This window comes from Canis lupus, chromosome 9 (genome assembly GCF_048164855.1).
Source record: "Canis lupus baileyi chromosome 9, mCanLup2.hap1, whole genome shotgun sequence".
Lineage (NCBI taxonomy): Eukaryota > Metazoa > Chordata > Mammalia > Carnivora > Canidae > Canis > Canis lupus.
In genome coordinates, this window is record NC_132846.1 from 39,849,861 (window position 1) to 39,870,277 (window position 20,417).

A 20,417-nucleotide genomic window follows, 5' to 3' on the forward strand; every position below is an offset into this window, starting at 1 on the left:
AAATTTTAAAAGAAGAGAATAAAGTCAATCGTATTGAAGAGAAATGGCCACCAGATTGGTAACTCTAACAGAGTTAGCCAAACTCAAGTGGTAGAGATAGAAGCCTGGCTGGAGTGGGTCAAGGAGAGATTGGGGGTGAGGAAAGAGATATAGTGACTTAATCAACACTTTGAAGAAATTTTACTGTGAAGGGGAACAGAGATATCAGGTAGTTGTTGTAGAGAAATATAGGACTTTTAAAAATACTACTACTCCATTTTTTGTTATGCTTTTTCTAAGTATAGGTTAATTTATCCTTCGATCCCAATTCATTTATTTGTTCACTCATTTTCGACAAGTGCTTTTGAATGCCTGTGGTGTACAAGACACTGTACCAAACACATGGGATGACATATAGAATGTGCTGTCCTAAGATGTATGTTCTGATTACACGGAGATAGCCAAGTACATAGACTATTACAGGATGGTATGGGTGTGTTGTAAGAGAGAGAAGACGTAGTATTCTGGAAGTACAGAGTAGGGCACCTACCAGCCTTGGGGGTCAGGGAAGGCTTCCCAGAGGAAGTGATTTCTGAGTTTAGACCTAAAGTATGTTAGTATGTGAACAGGATGGAGATGAGAAGAGTGCCCCAGACAGTGGTAGCAGCATATTAAAGCCAGAATATGGGGCTGAATGTGGCACATTCAAGGAAATGGATGTTCAGTGAGACTGAGGATTACAGTTTGAAGGAGGCTGTGAAGAGATGAAGCTGTACAAGTTCATGTAAATATATGGGGGTTTGAATTGCTTCGAAGACCAAGGAGAAGCAATTGAAGGATTGTGAGTGGAGACATATTCAGAACTGGTTTTAGAAATCACCCGGGCTGGGTGCCTGGGTGGCTCAGTAGACTAAGTGTCTGCCTTTGGCTCAGGTCATGATTCTGGGGTCCTAGGATCCAGTCCTGCATCAGGCTCCCTGCTCAATGGGGAGTCTGCTTCTCCCTCTGCCTGTGCCCCTCCCCCCATTCATGCTTGCTGTCTTTCAAATAAATAAGTACAATCTTAAAAAAAAAAATCACTTGGGCTGCAGTATGGGGTGTAGTCTTGTGGGAATGAATGCGGAGACAGAGAGACCAGCTAAAGACTGCAACAGTCAGCTGAGAGATAGTGGTGTCCTGTTCTAGAGGAGGTGCCCGTGAGAGGATGGATAGAAATAGATATCAAGAGATATCTAATTGGTATACTTTTCAAGGCTTTAAATTCTTAAATTTTATCTTATCTTTAGCTTTACTGAGGTAGTCATTAGGCCTTTTTGATTGACTAGGTATGGGAGAGTGAGGAGAGGGAAGTATTAAAGATGACTCAGGTTTATTCCTCAGCAGAAGAGTGGATAATGGAAACATTCACTGAAAAAAAATGCAGGAGAACACCTTTGGTGGGGGAAGGGAGCCAGTTAGAGATGATGACAGCCTTCTGGCAATGTTGAGTTTGAAGTGTCTATGCAATAACTAAGTGGCGATACCCAGAAGATAATGGGATATATAGACGTGAAGCTCAAAAGAAGCAGACACTTGGGCTGAAGATAAAGATTGGAAGTCATTAGTATATAAACAGTAATTTGTTCCTATGGAGTAGATGGAAATATCTGGAAAAAGAGAACATTACAGAGATAGAAAAAAGCAAAACAGGCTTATAACAGAGTCAAGAAGGGATGTCACTAGAAGTAGGAAGAAAACGAAGTGAGTGTGATACCATGGAAACCAAAGAAGGAGAATGTTTCAAGGAGAGGTAATAAACAGCATCAGAATTTTCAAGATATCTAGTATGTTCTGAGAAGTACCTATGGGGTTAAGCAATGGGAATATTACAGGTAGCCTTGCTTACTTACAATTAGATGGAGTGGTTGGGGTAGAAGCTAGCTTTCTAGTAAGTTGCCAATGTAGACAATACTTTCAATAAGTATGGGTTTAATGTTGGGGAGAGAGGGTGATAAGCTGAAGGGGCCATGGATCTGACATTTCAGCTGATTTTTAATTATGATGAAAATAACATGGATTTTGGTATCAGACACATTTGGATTTGAATCTTTTCTACCAGATGTGAGATCTAGGGCACAGTATCGAGGACATAGTGGACTTTCAATACATGTTTATTGAATGATTAAAAATCTTTCATCTTCTGGGAGCTACAATTTTTTCATTCACAAAATGCCTACTTGACTACTTCATTGGAAGGCTTTAATAAAATGATGTCACTGGTGCTTACCCTGAATTCCTATTTATTCCTGGACACAAGTTGTTTCAGCAAGCCTTCTGAGCCCCGTTAAGGGTGTCTTAGGATACTTACAAGTTATTATAGACTTATATCGAATTACGTTACATCAGTATCTCAGAGTTTATTTTTCATCACTATTTTTGCTAAGCCTTTCCTGTTCCCTTTGTTGTCTCAAAAATAAGTCACACGTGTAAATCAGTCCAGTTACAGAGATGTTTCTCAAAAAGTCTGTGTGAATCCCTTGAATCAGAAACCTTGGGAGTTGGGACATAGAACTCTGAACTTAAACAATGACACTGAGTAATTTGCTGGCATTCAAGAGTGTAAGCATCCTAGATTTGTAATCATAGCACAGGTCACTTCTTTTGTGCTCCGGAGTTAGGGCTCAGGCTCACACGTCTAGATTTTCCAGAGAAAAGCACTCAGTTTTATAAAGTAGATGAAAGATACTGTGGAATAAGAAATATGTGTTAGGGGATCCCTGGGTGGCGCAGCGCTTTGGCGCCTGCCTTTGGCCCAGGGCGCGATCCTGGAGACGCGGGATCAAATCCCACATCGGGCTCCCGGTGCATGGAGCCTGCTTCTCCCTCTGCCTATATCTCTGCCTCTCTCGCTCTCTCTCTGTGACTATCATAAATAAATAAAAATTAAAAAAAAATTAAAAAAAAAGAAATATGTGTTAGAAGAAACGGAGTCATTTCTTTGATTTGTTCATTCCACAGATATTTATTGAGCAACTCAGATGAGTCAGAAGAGGATGAGAAAGAGGAGAGCAAATAGCACCCCAAATTCTAGGCATTTTATCTGTATTATGGGTTTATTTGCATGTGCTAGAAATACAAGATTTGCTTACGCAGAGGGCCAGGAGCTATGTTCCAGGGAGGCTGGAAACAAAAGCCTCAGTGTGAAAATCTCAGGTGTTGCACAGGGTGTGGTTTGCTCATGTGGCAACATGAAGTGTCTGGATTCCACGCGCTAAGGCCCAAAGTAGAAATCATTTGTTGTATGTCATATATTTCCCGAATAAATTCAGTATTTAAATTTTTACCTTGGGGAAAAATAGCCACAAAACCCCACTCACTTCTCCCCAGCCATTTACTCATTTAACAAACATTTTCTGAATTCCTACAACATGGGGTAGGTGCTGCAGACAAAATGAGGAGCAAAGTCAGACCCATACTCTTAAGGAACCAGTAGGCTAATGAGAAGGTGCATATTAATTAAATAATCTCACAGATATTAGCTAATATTTTGGGGGAACAGCTTTATGAGATGTAATGTGAGATGTGAGTTATATACCAGACAACTCATTAGAACATTTTCATCACTCTAAAAAGAAATGCCATACCCTTTAGTTGTCATTCCTAAACCTTTCATCCTCCTTCCCTCAGACCTGGGCAGCCACTAGTCTGCTTTCCACTTCTATAGATTTCCTTAGTCAGGATATTTCATATAGTATGTGGTCTTTTGTGACTGTCTTCTTTCACTTAGCATACTAATTTCCTCTTTCTTCCATATTGTAGCTAATATCTATTTGTGTTAGACTAGTCATAGTCTGTGTGGGATTGGCAAACATTTTCCATAAAGGACCAGGTAGCAAAAATTTTAGTCTTCGAAGTCCATATGGTCCCGGTCACAACTACATTTTAACATGGAAGTAGCTACAGGCAATATGAAAACAAATGATTATATCTGTGCTCCAATAATACTTTATTTACAAAAACAGGTGATGGATCAGATTTGGCCTTCAGATTATAGTTTATTTGTTGACCTCTGATTTATATTGGTATAAGTACTTAATCCTACTAACAGCCCAAGGGGTAGGTACTAATATCCCCATTTTAAGTTTGGGAAGACTAAGGCACATGGCTAATAAGTGGCAGATATGGGAACCCAGGTAGTCTGGCTTTAGAGCCAGTGCTCTCAACCTTGTCAGTGATTACAAGTTGAGGAAAGTGCTAAATGGGGCAGGGGTGTGAGTATGGCTCTATGAAAACAAACAACAAAAGGGAAATTTACTTAGGTTTCCTTCAGGATGAACCACTGACTAAGACCTGAGTGAAAGTGGAAGTTGACTAGATGAAGGGCGGGGTGGTGGTATAAAGGGCTGAGCAGGAGGGAACATAGCTCATAAAGGCCTCGGAAGAAGATGGAGTGGCTGGAACACTGTGTAGAGGGGAGAGGAGGAGTGCAGTGTGCTAAGCCTGGAGAAGTACCCTGGGATGGACCATGTAGCACCTCTTCAGCTGTTACTGACATTGCTCCTTATCCCTAGAGCAGAGAGAAACCATCAAAGTGGAAAGGAGAATAAGGTAAGTTCTACTGGCTGAAGCAGAGAATGGATTGAAGAAAGTAGAGCAGACCTGGTTGGTCATGGGAAGAGCAGGCCATGGCTGATGGCAGATGGGCCAGGAGGGCTGGGGGAACTTAGTGGTGTAGGAAGGAAGAGGATACCAGAGCTACACAGGAGCAAATTTGGCCTGATTTATGGGAGTCTGTACTTGGGGATGATGAAGGATCATGGTGTTAAATCTGTGAGGTGGAAACACTGGTGAGGATAGGTGTGGAGAGAGGGAGGGAGAAGGGGTTTGATTTTGGTCCTGGGATGCTGAATCTGATTGGTGAGTGCTGTTTTTTCCTTAGTGCCAACACAGATTCTCCAGGAGAGGAATATTGACATAAAAGTGTTGAGGCGGTACCCAGATGACGCAGTCAGTTAAGCTTCTGCTCTTGGTTTTATCTTAGGTCATGATTTTATGGGTCGTGGGATTTCATGGGTCCCTGCATCGGGCTCCACACTCAGCTGGGAGTCTGCTTGAGATTCTCACCCTCTACCCTTCCCCCTATATGCACTCTCCTTCTCTCTCTTTCTCAAATAAATAAATCGTAAAAAAAAAAAAAAAAAAGAGTGTTGAGGTTGAGAGATGGTTGCATGCTGTGCTTGCGAGTTTTTAATCAGGAGTTACCTTCCAAACTCAGCTCTTCTCGTTCAGTAAGTGAGATCTCAGTCTTGGAACTATTTATTTTTCTTTTTTGCTGACTTGTTTAGTTTACTTCTGGTTGGTTGCAAGAAAATGTGTAGTAAATTGCCACCCTCCTTTTTCTGTTAGTTAATAGTTTCCTCTTTTATAGTTCAGTAACACACCTTTTCCTGTTTATTCTTCAAATATTTTAGGCTTTTCTTATTTTGATTTTGCGTGCCTGTGTGCTTTTATTCTCTTAATTTGTTTCTTCATTTATTTGTTTATCATCTCCATGAGAAAGAATAAAAGAGGTGGGCTTATTATTTTTAGTTCCCTTTCTATTCAGTAACAGCTTGATTAAGATTATTTGATATGGCTGTTGGGACACATGGCTAAAATGTGTTGCATTATTTTCCAAATTTAGTTATCCCTACCATTTCTGTCCCAGCCAACAGTGAGTTGGCAGTGTTGTTTTAAGGAATGGCAACAGCATCTCATTATAGTACCTGCCCTTTTGTTCAAGGCATTTTATTCATGGAAGAAAGAAATTGTCCAGGAGTTCTTAAAACAAGGACTGGGATAAAGCATAGGCCTAGGAAATGTTGTCAGTAAATTCTTCTCCATACAGTAAGACGGTTTGATTTTCCATACTCTTGATACTTACTGAGTTTTTCAATCAGCAAATATTTGAGTAGTTCTTATCCACAAGGTACTGTGCTAAGGTGAAGCAAAACCACACAAGCATAAATATTTAACTTCAAGGTTATACATTGAGTGGGAGAGAAACCACACACCCTTACGTGACTCTGGTGACACAAGGCTGATATGAGCAGCAAGTAGTAATTATCATAAGGTAGAAGTAAGCTGTTGGATGATACATATTGGCATCCTTTAATAAAAATACAGATAGAGAGGTGCCTGTCTGGCTTAATCGGTAGAACAGGCAACTCTTTATCTTGGGGTGGTGAGTTTGAGCCCCATATTGGATATAGAAATTACTTAAAAATAAAATCTAAAAGCTGCAGGTAGAATAAGAGTAAACATACTATTTTACAACTTACTTTTTTTCAATTAAGAATATATCCAAACCAGCACATACGTATCTACTTTGTTCTTTTTTTTGGCCAGATATTTTTTGCTTACTTTCTGGTAAGCAAAAAATTTGGAAGGGTATGATCTCCTTTTAAAATATTTCTTATAGCTTAGCAGATGCGTTTTAACTTTAAGTAGTATACCTAAGTCTCTGCTTTTTGAATTACCAACTTAAAAAATGAAGCTATGTCATGTATAATCATTTAATTTACATATACATACATTCATTCAACAAATACTGAGTGCCTTCTACTAGTGAGATATTCTAGAAGCTTGTGACTCAGTGATCAACCCAAACAAATCCTTGCTTTTTTAGAATATATGTGCTTTATATTTAATCTATCTAGAAAGATGCACAGGAAACTGTTAATTAATGTTGTCTCTGGGGAAGGAAAATGGGATTTTTGAAGGAAGTTAAGATTAACCTTTAATTTTGAGTACTACTTGGAAAAATGTTTTATGAGTATTGTATATTACTTTCTAATAACAATAAGAAAAAAGTCCAGTAAAGTGTTGTGGGAGACTAGAACCAGAAGAGATTATATCTATTTCCCTTTAGAGAGGGAGGCATTTGAACAGACTATGTCTTATTTTAACAGATGTCAATTGAATGCCCACCGTGTATGTTGTGTTGAGTTTTTATGAATGCAGAGGGCCATGGGAGGATTGGCCATTCCAGAGGATACATAGCATGGCAATGGCATGAAATGCAGAAAAGAGTGAAACTTAACTGGGGAGTTGTGGATTTATAGTCTGCTAGAAAAGTAGGATAGGAGTAGAGAAGTCATGGGAGATGAGTCAAAAAATTAGATTGGAGCCAAACTATGAATGACCTAGAATGTTAGGCTAAGAATTTAGAATTTACTCGCTAAGGAATTAAGGAATGATCAAAAGATTTTAATGAGGAGAGTGACAGATCAAAAGAGTGAATCTGGAGCCAAGTGCAGTAAACCTGTTAGCAATAAACCAATAATAGGGAAGAAGAAATTCCTACATAGAAGGAGATTGTAGAGCTTTCTCAGTGAATTCATTCAGGAGAGGACATTCCTGGAGAAGCCACATTGTAATAATGCATTGTTCTGTGTTTAAATGAAAACGTAACGATTCTCATGTCTGAGGTAACTGCTTTTGAATTCTTTACTACCTTTCTACCGGGGAGGATTGCTGGAGTCAACATTTTGATTAATTAATTAATTGATTTGGAGGGAGGTGTCAACACTGTAGATGAACTCTTGTGCATCTGGGTCTTGCTGCTCCCTAGTAGCCCTGGTAGTTTTTCTGGGAACTTTATAATGAATTTAAAATCCATACTCCTTAATTGGGCTTAACTCAATTTGTTTTCATGTAAGGTGTCTTCCAGCTAAGGGTATGTGTTGCCAGCTCACAAAAGGCAGATTGAATAAGGACAAACTCAGGGATTAAATGTATTTTTATGGTAATGACATCTAGAGAAAACCTTTGCCTAGAATGTCTTGCTTCTCAAATTCAGTCAGATATTTTCCAAGAATGAGAGTCAGAAATACCTACATAAACTTCACTATGTTTTTCTACATTATGCATATTTCTTGTTTGCCTTAAATATCAGGATAGAGAATTTCTCATTCTCCATTCTTTGGCATTTTATGGAGAAATATACCATTATAACATTTTATTATTCTCTTTAACTCTTTCACTTTTTATCCCTAACATCTGCTGATTCTATTCTCTACGTGCCATTTTGAGAAGAGTTTTATTATTTTATTAGAAACTTACCTCAGAAATTACAAAATAAAATCTGACAGTTAAAAAAAATCTCACCCACTCAAATTAAGTTGCTTTAAAGGAATCGGTTCTCAATTATTTTTTTCCTAATGGGTCAGTCTTTGAAAAGAACAAATGGTTACTTATCCTGCCATAGGGTGATCTCTTTGGCTCTGGTTCCTGTTGAATTAATACTGCTTTTCAGGGATAAGACAGTATAAAAATGTGAGAAAAGTGTGTCAAGGGATAAATAAAATGGCACATATGAAACCATTTAATTCAGCTGTTGCAAAAGTGTTTAATTGTACTTGGGCCATCTTTGTTTGCCATTAAGCAAAGAGTCCTTGTTGCATTTGAAGGGTTCTAATTTCCAGGTTAACAAGTTGTTCTCTAAATTTGGACAATGAGTTAGTTAAATAAAAGCCATCAAGTTTCTTTTCTAAATCCTTTTCTGAAGATTTCATTCGTGCTGTTTCCTTTGTTAACTGGAGATTACTGGTGGGGATTTGTTCTGACTGCTTCTCTTTTTGTCTCTCACCCTTCCCCAGTTTCTATTAGATTTTATCAAATTAAGACAAGAATAATTTAGGGTTTTCATTGGGCAAGTTTTGATTATTTTCAGTTGTAGTTTCTATCCTTGTCGGGATACATGTCAGTCCAACCTCAGATTAGGTCAGATGCCCCCAATTGGAACAATCTAGTTAGAGCACTCAGTGTTGTGCTAGCATTTTCCTCTTTCTTTTTCTTTTTTTTTTAAAGATTTTATTTTATTTATTCATGAGAGATGAGAGACAGAGACATCAGGCAGAAGGAGAAGCAGGCTCCATGCAGGGAGCCCGATGTGGGATTCGATCCCGGGACTCCAGCATCATGCCCTGGGCCAAAGGCAGGTGCTAAACTGCTGAGCCACCCAGGGATCCCCCGTTTTCCTCTTTCCAAGATGATTTTACCCACCTTCATATCTCCCCTCTCCCCCATGTAACTTTCCTAAAGTAAGTGCAGACTCTTATCTCCTAGACCTAGCAGCATTCCTGATTAGTTTCTTTTTCATATATCTCCTGGGAGGAAAAATCTCTCTTGGAAAAATCCCTGCTTTTTTCCATGGCCTTGATTAATGTACATTATGGGCAGGTAATTTGCTCCTGGAGTCATAAAAACTTGTTATCTCTCTTTTTTTTTTTCTCTTGAGGAGCAAAATTAGCCTTCAATACAATTTTTTGTTTAAATCTGTAATGTTTAACTATATGTTTAAAAATACTGTTGTATCATCTACTGATACTAAGAGAAAAAGCAATGAAAATACATCCCAAAGATTGTAGAAGATGTTGTAACATTTTGAAGTAGGACAAAATTGTGGTTCTTTGTAATTCTTTTGTTTATATAAAACAAGTAACTTTTTAAAAAAAGATTTTATTTATTTATTCATGAGAAACACAGAGGGAGAGGAAGAGACACAGGCAGAGGGAGAAGCAGGCCCGATGTGGGACTCAATCCTGGGACCAGGATCACGCCCTGAGCTGAAGGCAGATGCTCAGCCTCTGAGCCACCCAGGCGTCCCACAAATAACTTTTGAAAGCCTAAACTATCCAGTTGGCTTGCCAGAACTCAATTCAGTTCAACTAATAATTATTGAGTATCATGTACTGTGTAAATCACTGGGCTATAACTAATTTAAGCTGGTAATGCAAAAAAATGAAATGGATTAAAAAAGGAAAAAAAAATCCAACAAGGCTAAGTGCATCGTTAATCTCTAATCAGCCAGGATTGTAAACACCCGAAAACACATTTACTCAGATTCTCTTCAGTTCCTCAACCTGAACTCACATCAGATTAAAAAAATTTTAAGAGCTCTAGTTAGATGTCATGCCAACAATTTCAGTCGTTACAACTGTGGCAGCTAGAGGTTCATAAAGGAGAGTGGAAGGGATCAAAGAAAAACATTAGAAGGTAGATCAGACAATTTTTAAAAAAAGGAATATAGACACATAAAGGTAGATTTGACTGTCTCAGTATAGTAAGTAAAGTATAACTATAATAATCAGTAAAATTATCCTTTATTAATTTTAATTTAATTATAATTTAGTTTTATTATTAATACAATCAATTTAATATGATTAATTAAAGTATTTTTTAAAAATTATTTATTTATGATAGTCACAGAGAGAGAGAGAGAGAGAGAGAGAGAGAGGGGCAGAGACATAGGCAGAGGGAGAAGCAGGCTCCATGCACTGGGAGCCTGATGTGGGATTCGATCCCAGGTCTCCAGGATCGCGCCCTGGGCCAAAGGCAGGCGCTAAACCGCTGCGCCACCCAGGGATCCCTAATTAAAGTATTATTATTCTTTTAGCAAAAGTTTCTTTAGAGTCTCTTCTTGGCCAGATTCCTCTAGGTACCCAGAATAGATCACAGACAAAACATCTTTGTCTATGTGGTGTTTATATTCTGTTGGGAGAAGAGCAAGACATAATAAACATATATAACTTACGTAAGATGTTAAAAGGTGGTAAGTGCTAGAAAAAAAGAGAGCTAATAAAGGGAAGCAGGAGTGGAAGGGTTACAGCTTTAAATAGGATGAAAGGCTTATGGGGATATCTGTAGAAGAGCACACCTGGGAGAAAGGACAGTTAGGGCAAAGCACTAAGGTGGGAATGTTTCTAGGGAGTTTGAGAAAAATAGGGAGGCCAGAGTGGCTGGAGTAGAATGAGCCTGGGGGATGAGCTGAGGGGGTGAGTGTCAGCCTTGCAGCTGTCTTAAGGAGTGAAGTGAGGATCCCTCAAAGGATTGTAAGCAAAAGAGTTTCCTAGTCTGAGTTAACGTTTTAGCAACATCACGCTGGCTGCTGCATTGAGAATAGTATTTTGAGGGCAAGACTGGAAGGAGGGAGACCTGTTAGAGATCTAGTGCAGTAATCCAGGTTGGGAGGTGGTGGGAAGTGGTCATATTCTGAAGGAGCACCAGAGAGGATTTCCCAAGGCTTTGGATATGGAGTGTGAGAGAAAGGGAGAAGCCAGCTTGTGATGTAGAAGAAAAACTGAGAGTGCAGTGTCCAGTAAGGTGAAGGCTGACAATCAACCACTGGCTCTAGTCGGAGGCGGGGGAGGGTCCTTGGTGACCTGGATTCATGGTGACCTTGATGAGGGAGCAGCTGGAAAAGGATGGGAGGAAGGGTATCAGTGAGGGCAAGGACAGTGCAAAGCAAGCAGAATTCAATGGCTTCGAGTCGCTGATGGGTGTCAAGGGTGGTTGGAGTTGGGGCGCTGGAGGGGAGGAACTGAAAAGCTTAGGGCTGTTGTTCAGAGATGCACAAAATCAAGACTGCAAGGAGTTGCAGTTACTAGTATTGCTAAGGTGAGGGGTATGACCATGGTGGTCAGTGGTTGAAGCTGAGGAGAAGACAAGTTTATTGGAAAAGAAGAATACAACGGAGAGGCCAGGAAGTTGGGCGCTTCATCAGTATGTATGTTGAAATTGTCAAGACGTAGGAGTTGTATTGGAGAGAGGACAGTGGGGAAGGAACTGAAATCTTTGAGAAATGGTGAGGAGTGAACAGAGGCCAGTAGATGACAGTGGGCACAGTCTGATGACTTGAGAGTGAAAGCTGGAGTACTTCGGGGACAGAGTGGAGAATGATCTGGAAGCAGTAGCGAGGGGCAAGGACCCTGTGGTACAAGGGGAGTAAGAGGAAGCAGAGCCAGCACTTGAGTGGGCCAGTTTTCACCAAGAGCAGAGAGGCAACGCCTGCCAGAGAGGGTTTGGACACATGGGGGATTTTGCTGAAGGTGTACTCTGGGTTCACGATCAGTGGAACGGTTTCAGGAGTTAAGGAGAGGTGGGAGATGAGAAAAATGGAGGCGTGTGCAGAATCTTATGTAAATTGAGTGAGAGAACAGAGGGGAACCTGAGAGTCCAGGGCGTGTGTGCAGCACATGTGCGTGCATGTGTGTATGTGCGTGTGTGCTGGTATGAGACCTGGTGACCTCTAGGTAGATGGTGGTGCCAAGGCTGTGAGCCTTGGGCCCAGGGAGGAGAGGGTATCTGTCCCTTCCTGGGTGGCCAGCCAGGTGAGGACATCTGGGGAGATGGAAACTCAGTTCTGGTGTGCAGGGTTGACATGCCTGCTGAAGCTGGGGAGGGCAGAGGGCTGGTGGGGAGCGTGGTGTTGGTGTAGGGCCTGCTCCTGCCCCGGCGAGGAGGGGTAGACATACCCTGCGTGTTCAGATCTTCCCCTTGACTCCTGTCCTGTTAATAAGAGTAAATGCGGGCACTTCTCAAGTGAATCATTAACAGTCTCTGGAGGCGAGTGCTTATTACCTGATTCCTTGAGGAAACTGATGTTGCACAGCTACTTGGTACAGGGGCAGGATTCGAGCCTGGTGGCTCGGACTCGACTCTGATTGCAGCTCATTTACTGTTAGTGCAGTGGCAATATGTCCTCCGTGATAAATACTGTAAATATCAAGACTAAACTGTCCATGACTTTATGAGCCTTTTAAAATGTCTTCAGGTGTTCTGGGTTTGTTTTTAAATATATATGGCTTTTGCTTTGACTGCAAGTGCTTTGGGGTTGTGAAGTCTTCTCTCTCTTCACAGTTCCTCATATTGCACTGTCAAGGCCATATGGGAACTTAGTTCTTTTGTTGGTAAAAGTGTTAAAAATCATGGTCTCAGAGTGCCTGGGTGGCTTAGTCGGTTATACGTCTGCCTTTGGCTCAGGTCATGATTTCAGGGTCCTGGGATCGAGTTCTACATTGGGCTCCCTGCTCAGTGGGCAGCCTGCTTCTCTCTCTTCCTCTGCCATTACCCTTGTTTGTGCTCTTTCTCTCTGTCAATTAAATAAATAAGAATCTTTTAAAAAATCGTCTCTTGTCAGCTAACCTGCAGCGATAAAAAATATCTCATATCAACATGCTATTGCCAAAGCACTTCTTGAACAAACGTCTGAAATTCAGACCAAGTCCTAAAAGGCTGGAAAAGTTCTGGAATGTGTGCACATCTCCAGAGTGATAGACCTTTGAAGGTTTGTTATATTTGAAAGGCTTCTGAGGCTTATTTTATAACTGCTGTTGTCTTTTTTTTTGTTGTTGTTGTTGTCTTTTTTCAATAGCTGAACAGGAAGATACTCAGAAGAAAACCTTCACCTGCTGGATCAACTCACAGTTGGCAAAGGTGAGGAAAAAAATAGAGCAAATAAAGCTATAAACATATTTTAGTTATTCCTCCTTCCCTTCCTTTGGGCCCCAAAATGGCATTGGTGACATGTAAAAGGTTGAAAGAATGTGGTGAAGTCACCTTGACCTTGTTTAGATGTTTCTTATTCTTTCCCAACACAAAAAAGAGACTTTTGCTAAGGGTATGGGAGATAGTGCTCTAAAAATATTTAAGGCAGCAGCATCTTTTTAAAATCAAATATAATAATAATAGAATAACAATGGAGTGTTATATGTATAACACTCATATGTAAGGAGTGTTATATGTTAGACACTGTTCAAAGCTTTTTAAGTGAAATGAATTTGCATTGCATTTATGAGACTTGACAACATCCCCATGAGATAGTATTATTCCTGTTTAAAGAACAAGAGGGCAGCCCGGGTAGCTCAGCGGTTTAGCACAGCCTTTGGCCCAGGGCCTGATCCTGGAGACCCGGGATCAAGTCCCATGTCGGGCTCCCTGCATGGAGCCTGCTTCTCCTTCTCCCTGTGTCTCTGCCTCTCTCTCTCTCTGTGTGTCTCTCATGAATAAATAAATAAAATCTTAAAAAAAAAAATAAAGAACACGGAAACTCAGGTACAAAGACGTTAATGTGACTTGCCCAAGGCCGCACCGCTTGTAAGTGATAGTGGTGGAATACAAACCCAGGCAGTTTGGATCCAGAGGCCTTGATCTTAATCACTGTCCATCCTGTCTCTCAGGGACACCATGTGCCTGGAATAATCTAGATACAAAATGACTGAGTCTCTCCTCACAGGCTATCTATCTCTGCCCAATGCAGTTCTAGAAGGGTAAATTCATAAACAGATTACTCTGGGAGTGTAATCTACTCCCCAAATAGGTCACTACTGGCTGATTTGAAATGCCATTAATGCTGCCTCCATGCACAGGTTTTAAGCTTTCAGTGAAAGCTACAAGAGTGCTGTGTTACTGGAAATTTGCCATGAGATAAATTAAGTTCGCTACTTCTCTTACCATGCTTTGATAAAGAACATTGTGTGTTCTCTATCATCCCGTTAATTAAAAATCACTACTGAATTAATGCTTTTGTGAAGTCACACAGCACATTTATGGGATCCTTAAAGGTATTATGTTTTTGGAGCAATGTTTGAATGAGTATTTTTCTTGTAACCTCTTGTAGCACATTCCTCCCTCGGTTGTATCAGACCTATTTGCAGACATTAAAAAGGGGCATGTCCTCCTGGACCTGCTAGAAGTACTCTCAGGACAACAGTTGGTAAGCTTTTTAAATGACATTAAAAAACCTTTTGTTGATTAAAAAATTGTTTTTCATATTTCTAAGTAATATATTTTGCTTGAATTTTGTAGCCTCGAGACAAAGGATCTAATACATTCCAGTGTAGAATCAATATAGAACATGCCCTGACATTCCTAAAAAACCGATCAGTGAGTATGAATTTCATCTGAAGATTCACAGGAGAAATTAATGCTATAAAATGTTTTCTCCTTTTAACCCATGTTTCTTCTTTTCCAGATCAAGCTAATAAATATTCATGTTACTGATATTATAGATGGAAACCCATCCATTATTCTTGGCTTAATTTGGACAATTATTCTGCACTTTCATGTAAGTAGTTTGATGATGTGAAAGCTATTTCTGTTCTAATTACTGCAGTATGAAATAAGTGTAATGCAATAAAATTCAGTCCAGAGTTTCTTCTGGAAACAAGACACTCTGTAAATCTTGACAGGTAGATCTTTGGCCATTTATGTTATTTTGCATTTGAAAATTGAATGCTGAATTATGATATCTTACATTATCCATAGTATCAGCACCAGTCTGAATAGAACCTGCCATGATAAAATTTTGCCTATTGTTTACTTACTCTGGCAAGAGATAGTAGGATGCTTTTGGAGTGGATTTTTTTGAAAACTAACCCACTAAATTTGTAGAATCTCCCAGTTTTGTTCAATCTAATAATACCACAACACCTAGTCCTATTCAAGACTGATTCATGGGTTAATTTCATGCCATAAATATATTTGAACACCTACTGTGTGCTAGTTTTTGTGCTATGAAACCAAGAAAACAGCAAAGACAGTTATAGTCCAGACCTTATGATACTTATGACTGATAAATATATTCTCCAGACCTGTGATTCTGAGTTAGTGGAGATTTTCTGCTGCAACCTAAAAGTTGCATGTTCTATATCTCTATAATTACCTTGAAAATAACATTAAGGGATCCCTGGGTGGCTCAGCAGTTGAGTGTCTGCCTTCGGCCCAGGGCATGATCCTGGAGTCCCAGGATCAAGTCCCACATTGGGCTCCCTGCATGAAGCCTGCTTCTTCCTCTGCCTGTGTCTCTGCCTCTCTCTCTCTGTGTCTTTCATGAATGAATAAATAAAATCTTTAATAAAAAAAAAGAAAATAACTTTAAAAATTATGTAGGAAATAAATGCTTATTTTATAAAAATTAGAAAATAACTAATTTGTATAAAAATTAAAACATCTAAAAATAAGATTATATATGTTTTCTGGATACCCACATTTGAAGTTGCAGTAGAATAAAATGCATGAGGATGATGAAAACCAAATTTAGAATTGTGTTTTTTTCCCTCTGGAAAAGGAAGGAAATGGAATTGCAGAGGGAAAGACAGAAGGCTTAAACTGTGTCAGTGTTTCATCTCTTTAAAAAAATATGAACCGAATGTGGTAAAATGTTAAAATTTGACAATAATAGGCATTTATTATATTTTTTCTCCGTACTTTCCAGGGTATTTAAAATATAATTAAAAATTTCAATATAGATAATGAAAACCAAGTAGAGTCACCAATAATTCTACCAATCACTGATAAGCACTAAATAATTTGGTATATAGATTTCATGATATGTGCAGCAGGAAGGAATTTATATATTCATCTATCTATCTATCTATCTATCTATCTATCTATCTATCTATCTATCACATGGAATGGTCATGCTATCCAAACTGTTTTCAGTCTCTTCTAATGAACATCTTTCTGAATTCATACATATTTGTTAATGGAGGCCTAGTGCTCTATTGCAAAGAACTATATTTAATTAATTAACAGTCAGAATGTTCAGTTTTACGATTGTAAGCAATTCTAAAAAGACTACCGTTCATAAAATGTTTCCATACAATCATAATTATTTCCATGACCTAGTTTCCTAGGCCATAAGTCTTGCTTTTTTTTTGTCTTCGTATTGCTAATGTAAATAAACTTTTGTTGAAGTATAACATACATAGAGAAAAATGCACACATTTTAAGTGATGTAGAGCTTGATGTAGTCTTATAAATTACATCCATGTAACTACCACCCAAGATAAAAATAGAGAACATTGCCCGCATTCCAGAGTTCCTAGGTGTTTCTTCCAGTCCTTGCCCCATTCCCTAAAGAAAACCATCACTTTGATCTCTTATCATTGTTTAGCTTAGCATCTTTATTTCCCTATAAAGGAATTATAACTGAATTGGTTTACATACACTGTATACTCTTGTGTCAGATTTATTTCACTTTACATAATCTAGGAGTTTCAACTTGACACTGTTATTGGAATTTGTGAATTCCTTGCTCCAATCCTCGCTGATACTTGACATTAAAATTTTTAAATTTTAGCTATGCTATTGTGTATAATGATTTATAGAAGTTTTAAAAAATATTCTGGATACAAGTCCTTTGTCGAATATCTATAAATTGCAAATATCTTCTCTGATTCTGTGGCTGCCTTTTCAATCTTTTAGTGAGTGAATAGACATGCATGATTTTAATGTAGTTCAAATTTATCAACTTCCTTTTTTGGTGGCTAGTACTTTATATGTCCTCTAAAGAAATCTTTCCTTTTGTCAGCAGCATGGAGATAGTCTCTTATGCTATTTTCTTGAATAATTCTGTCCAAATTGGACTTTCTTAAATGATAGAAATGTCCTGTATTCACTGTACAAGACAGTAGCCACTAGTTGCTTGTGGTTGTTAAACACTTGAAATGTGACTAGTATGACTGAGGAATTAAATGTTTACATTTAATTTAATTGATTTAAATTAAATAGTCACATGTGGTTAGTGACTATTATATTGGACAGTGCAGTTCTAAAAGCTTAATAGTTTCACATTTTACATTTAGACCTACAATCTTTTGAGAATGAATTTTTTTGAGTATGTTATATTAAAGCAATCAAAATTATTTTTTTCCATATGGCTATCGAGTTGACCCACTACCATGTATTGAAAAGACCATCATTTTCCTAGTGTACTGTAGGGCCAATAAATTTAAAAAATCAAGTAACCATATATGTGTGGCTCCCAATCGTCAGATTGTCAGTTCTGTTCCACTATTTATCCTTGCAAGTACTATACTATATCAATGTCTATAGCTATATAGAAAGTCTCGATATCTGATCGTGTCCAACTGTTCTTTAGAATTATTTTGTTTATTGCTTACTCTTTGCATTCTCATATAATTTTTAAAATTGAGATGTAATTGACATATACCATTGTGTAAGTTTAAGGTATACAACATGTTGATTTGATATTCGCATAAATTTTATAAATAACTTGTCAATTTACATGCATACGATCTGTTGGGATTTTAATGAGGATTGCATTAAGTGTATAATTTGGAAAAAATTGACATCTTTAAAATATTACATTGTTTAATCCATGAATACAATATTTTTGTTACTGCTCTGTTCAAAATAGTTTCTTTTTTTTTTTTAAGATTTATTTATTTATTTATTCATGAGAGACACAGAGACAGAGAGAGAGGCAGAGACACAGGCAGAGGGAGAAACAGGCCCCACATAGGGAGCCTGATGTGGGCCTCGATCCCAGGTCTCCAGGATCACGCCCTGGGCCGAAGGCAGACACTCAACCGCTGAGCCATCCAGGGGTCCCAAAATAGTTTATTTTCATTATGATTTCTTATTTGACCTCTGGGTTTTATAACATTCTTTGCTTAATATCCAAATATTTGGGGATTTTGTTTGTTATATCTTTATTACTGATTTCTAGCTTAATTTCAGTGTGGTCAGATAATATTATCTGAATGATCTCAGTTCTTCAAAATTGCTGAAGCTTGCTTAATGACTTAGCATCGTCAATTTCAGTAAATATTTTATATGGGTTTGAAAAGAATGTTGATTCTGCCATTTTAGGTACAATGGGATACGCCAATCAGATCCACTTTGTTAACTGTGTTGGTCACATCTACTATTACTGGTATCTGGTGGATCTATTAATTATTAAGACGTGTACTTCTTTCAACAATACTTGCTACTGTGTTTGTAGATTTATCTTTTAAAGTTTTCCATAGGTATTATCTTACTGCCCTCCAAAAAATCTGAACCAACTTATGTGCTTACCAGCAATATGTAAAAATCCACTTTCTCATACTTTTACTAGAGGATGCCATCACTTGTTATTAACTTTTAAAATTTTTGCCCGTGTTATAAATGAAGAAACTGTCCTCTTGTATACATTTGGCTTTCTTAAATGACTATGAGTTTATTTTCCACATACTTAATGGCAGTTTTTTTTCTTTCTTGGAACTTCTCTCTTATGTATTTGACTGTTCTTTCTGTATGTATATTTGTTTCTTAATGGTTTATAATCAAGGATTCATTTTAACTAAGCCAGTCTCTTGGAAGACTTTCTAGACTAGAATCTCAAATTAGTTCAATTCAGTTTAGAGTGACAGGTGTTGAGCACCAGCGAAGTGCTCTGTAAGCATCTTAGAGGGATGAATAGTCCAAGAGAGCTTGCCCTCAAGGTGGAATGCAATACCTGAATAAGGGCAAGGAGTTACCCAAGTCCATGGAAAGAAGCCTAAGTGCACAAAAGGTGACAAATGCTGTTATTCAAAGATTTGTCTATTGCTTATTTCACCATAAGTAGCCCCTCACTGTTATAGGATACTTTTTTTTAGTTCTTGTTTTGGCAAAGGTTTTGCCTCAGTGCTACTAATTTATGATTTGTATGTGTTGACTATTATGTCTTCCTTAGATTGAGGAGCTTGCCCGGACTCTTTCATGCAATTACAATCAACCTTCCCTGGATAGTGTGAGTGTGGCAGACTCATCTCCTACCTCAAGTCCTCCAGCTAAGAAATGCTCCAGAGCCCAAGAAAGATGGCAGATGTCTGCAAAGAAGGCTCTTCTCTTGTGGGCTCAAGAGCAGTGTGCCTCGTAAGTAGTTTGCTATGACCACAGGAGACACACAGGGCAGCTTTATCCACTACACAGCCCTACTGACTCCAGGTCTGAAAATCAGGCTGACTAGGTGTAACACCCATCTAAACACTTTCTACTCCTAAAAGGTAAATGTTTACCAACCTCCTTCTCGGAGTGAATTGTACAATATAGAGGTTCATGAACTCAGCCATTTTTGGTTTCAAAGGCAGCAGATGATGCTACTGGGTAACTTCCCTCACCTCCACCCGTGTTTAGGTGGACTGTTACTGTGTAAAAATAAAGAGGTCTTCAAGTATCCTTTTCTTTAGGCATAATTCCCCTATGCAACCAGGAGATGGATTCAAATCCCAAACATTTTACCACACTAGGAACTCTTTAAAAGTCAGGACTACATCTTTATTGACTGTGAATCCTCAGAACCTAGCATAATGTGAGTTCATAGTAGGTGCTCCATAAAATGTATATTGAAGGAGTGAATGAGCAAATGAAGGAATAAGTAATCAACACATAAAATTATCTTTTGGAGCTGTATCTGATTACATTAAAAGACCATAGTACCCATTGTTTAGACATTTGTAGCTCAATTAGAGAACAGAAGCCAGAGAATAGGATTTGTTTTAAAGAGTAGGGATGATGAAAGGAAGTTACTGCTCAGAAATTCTATTTTACAAAGAAAAAGGTTGTTTTTTTTTTTGTTCTTGCGAGGCATTTACTCTGTAGTTATAAGCACTTGCTGGGATAGGATTTAGGAAAAATAAGGAGTTAGGATGCAGGGGAACTCACCACGAAATGAGCTGTGGAGTTCAAAAGGCATTCCTTGTCATATCATAGCATTGTCTGGATAAATAGAGGCATAAATATGTCACTAAGGCCTCTTAAATAGCAGGCTTCTGAGTAACATCTTCCCAATGAAAGGCTAAGATGCTAATTTCTGCCTTCAGCCTTACCTTTCTTTGTCATTCATCCTTTGCATTTCATGAGGAACA

The 20,417-nt window shown here is 38.5% G+C and overlaps 1 protein-coding gene across 5 annotated transcripts in view; it reads left to right on the plus strand.

Annotated features, from left to right (window-relative positions):
* SYNE2 (spectrin repeat containing nuclear envelope protein 2) overlaps positions 1 to 20,417 on the plus strand; it is a 320,078-nt gene that overhangs the window by 61,784 nt on the left and 237,877 nt on the right. For all 5 annotated transcript variants that reach the window (XM_072838881.1, XM_072838882.1, XM_072838883.1 and 2 more), the window contains 5 exons: positions 13,154 to 13,215; positions 14,399 to 14,494; positions 14,587 to 14,664; positions 14,753 to 14,845; positions 19,244 to 19,425. In XM_072838881.1, coding sequence (XP_072694982.1) covers positions 13,154 to 13,215; positions 14,399 to 14,494; positions 14,587 to 14,664; positions 14,753 to 14,845; positions 19,244 to 19,425 — 511 coding nt within the window. The remainder of the gene's footprint in view (positions 1 to 13,153; positions 13,216 to 14,398; positions 14,495 to 14,586; positions 14,665 to 14,752; positions 14,846 to 19,243; positions 19,426 to 20,417) is intronic.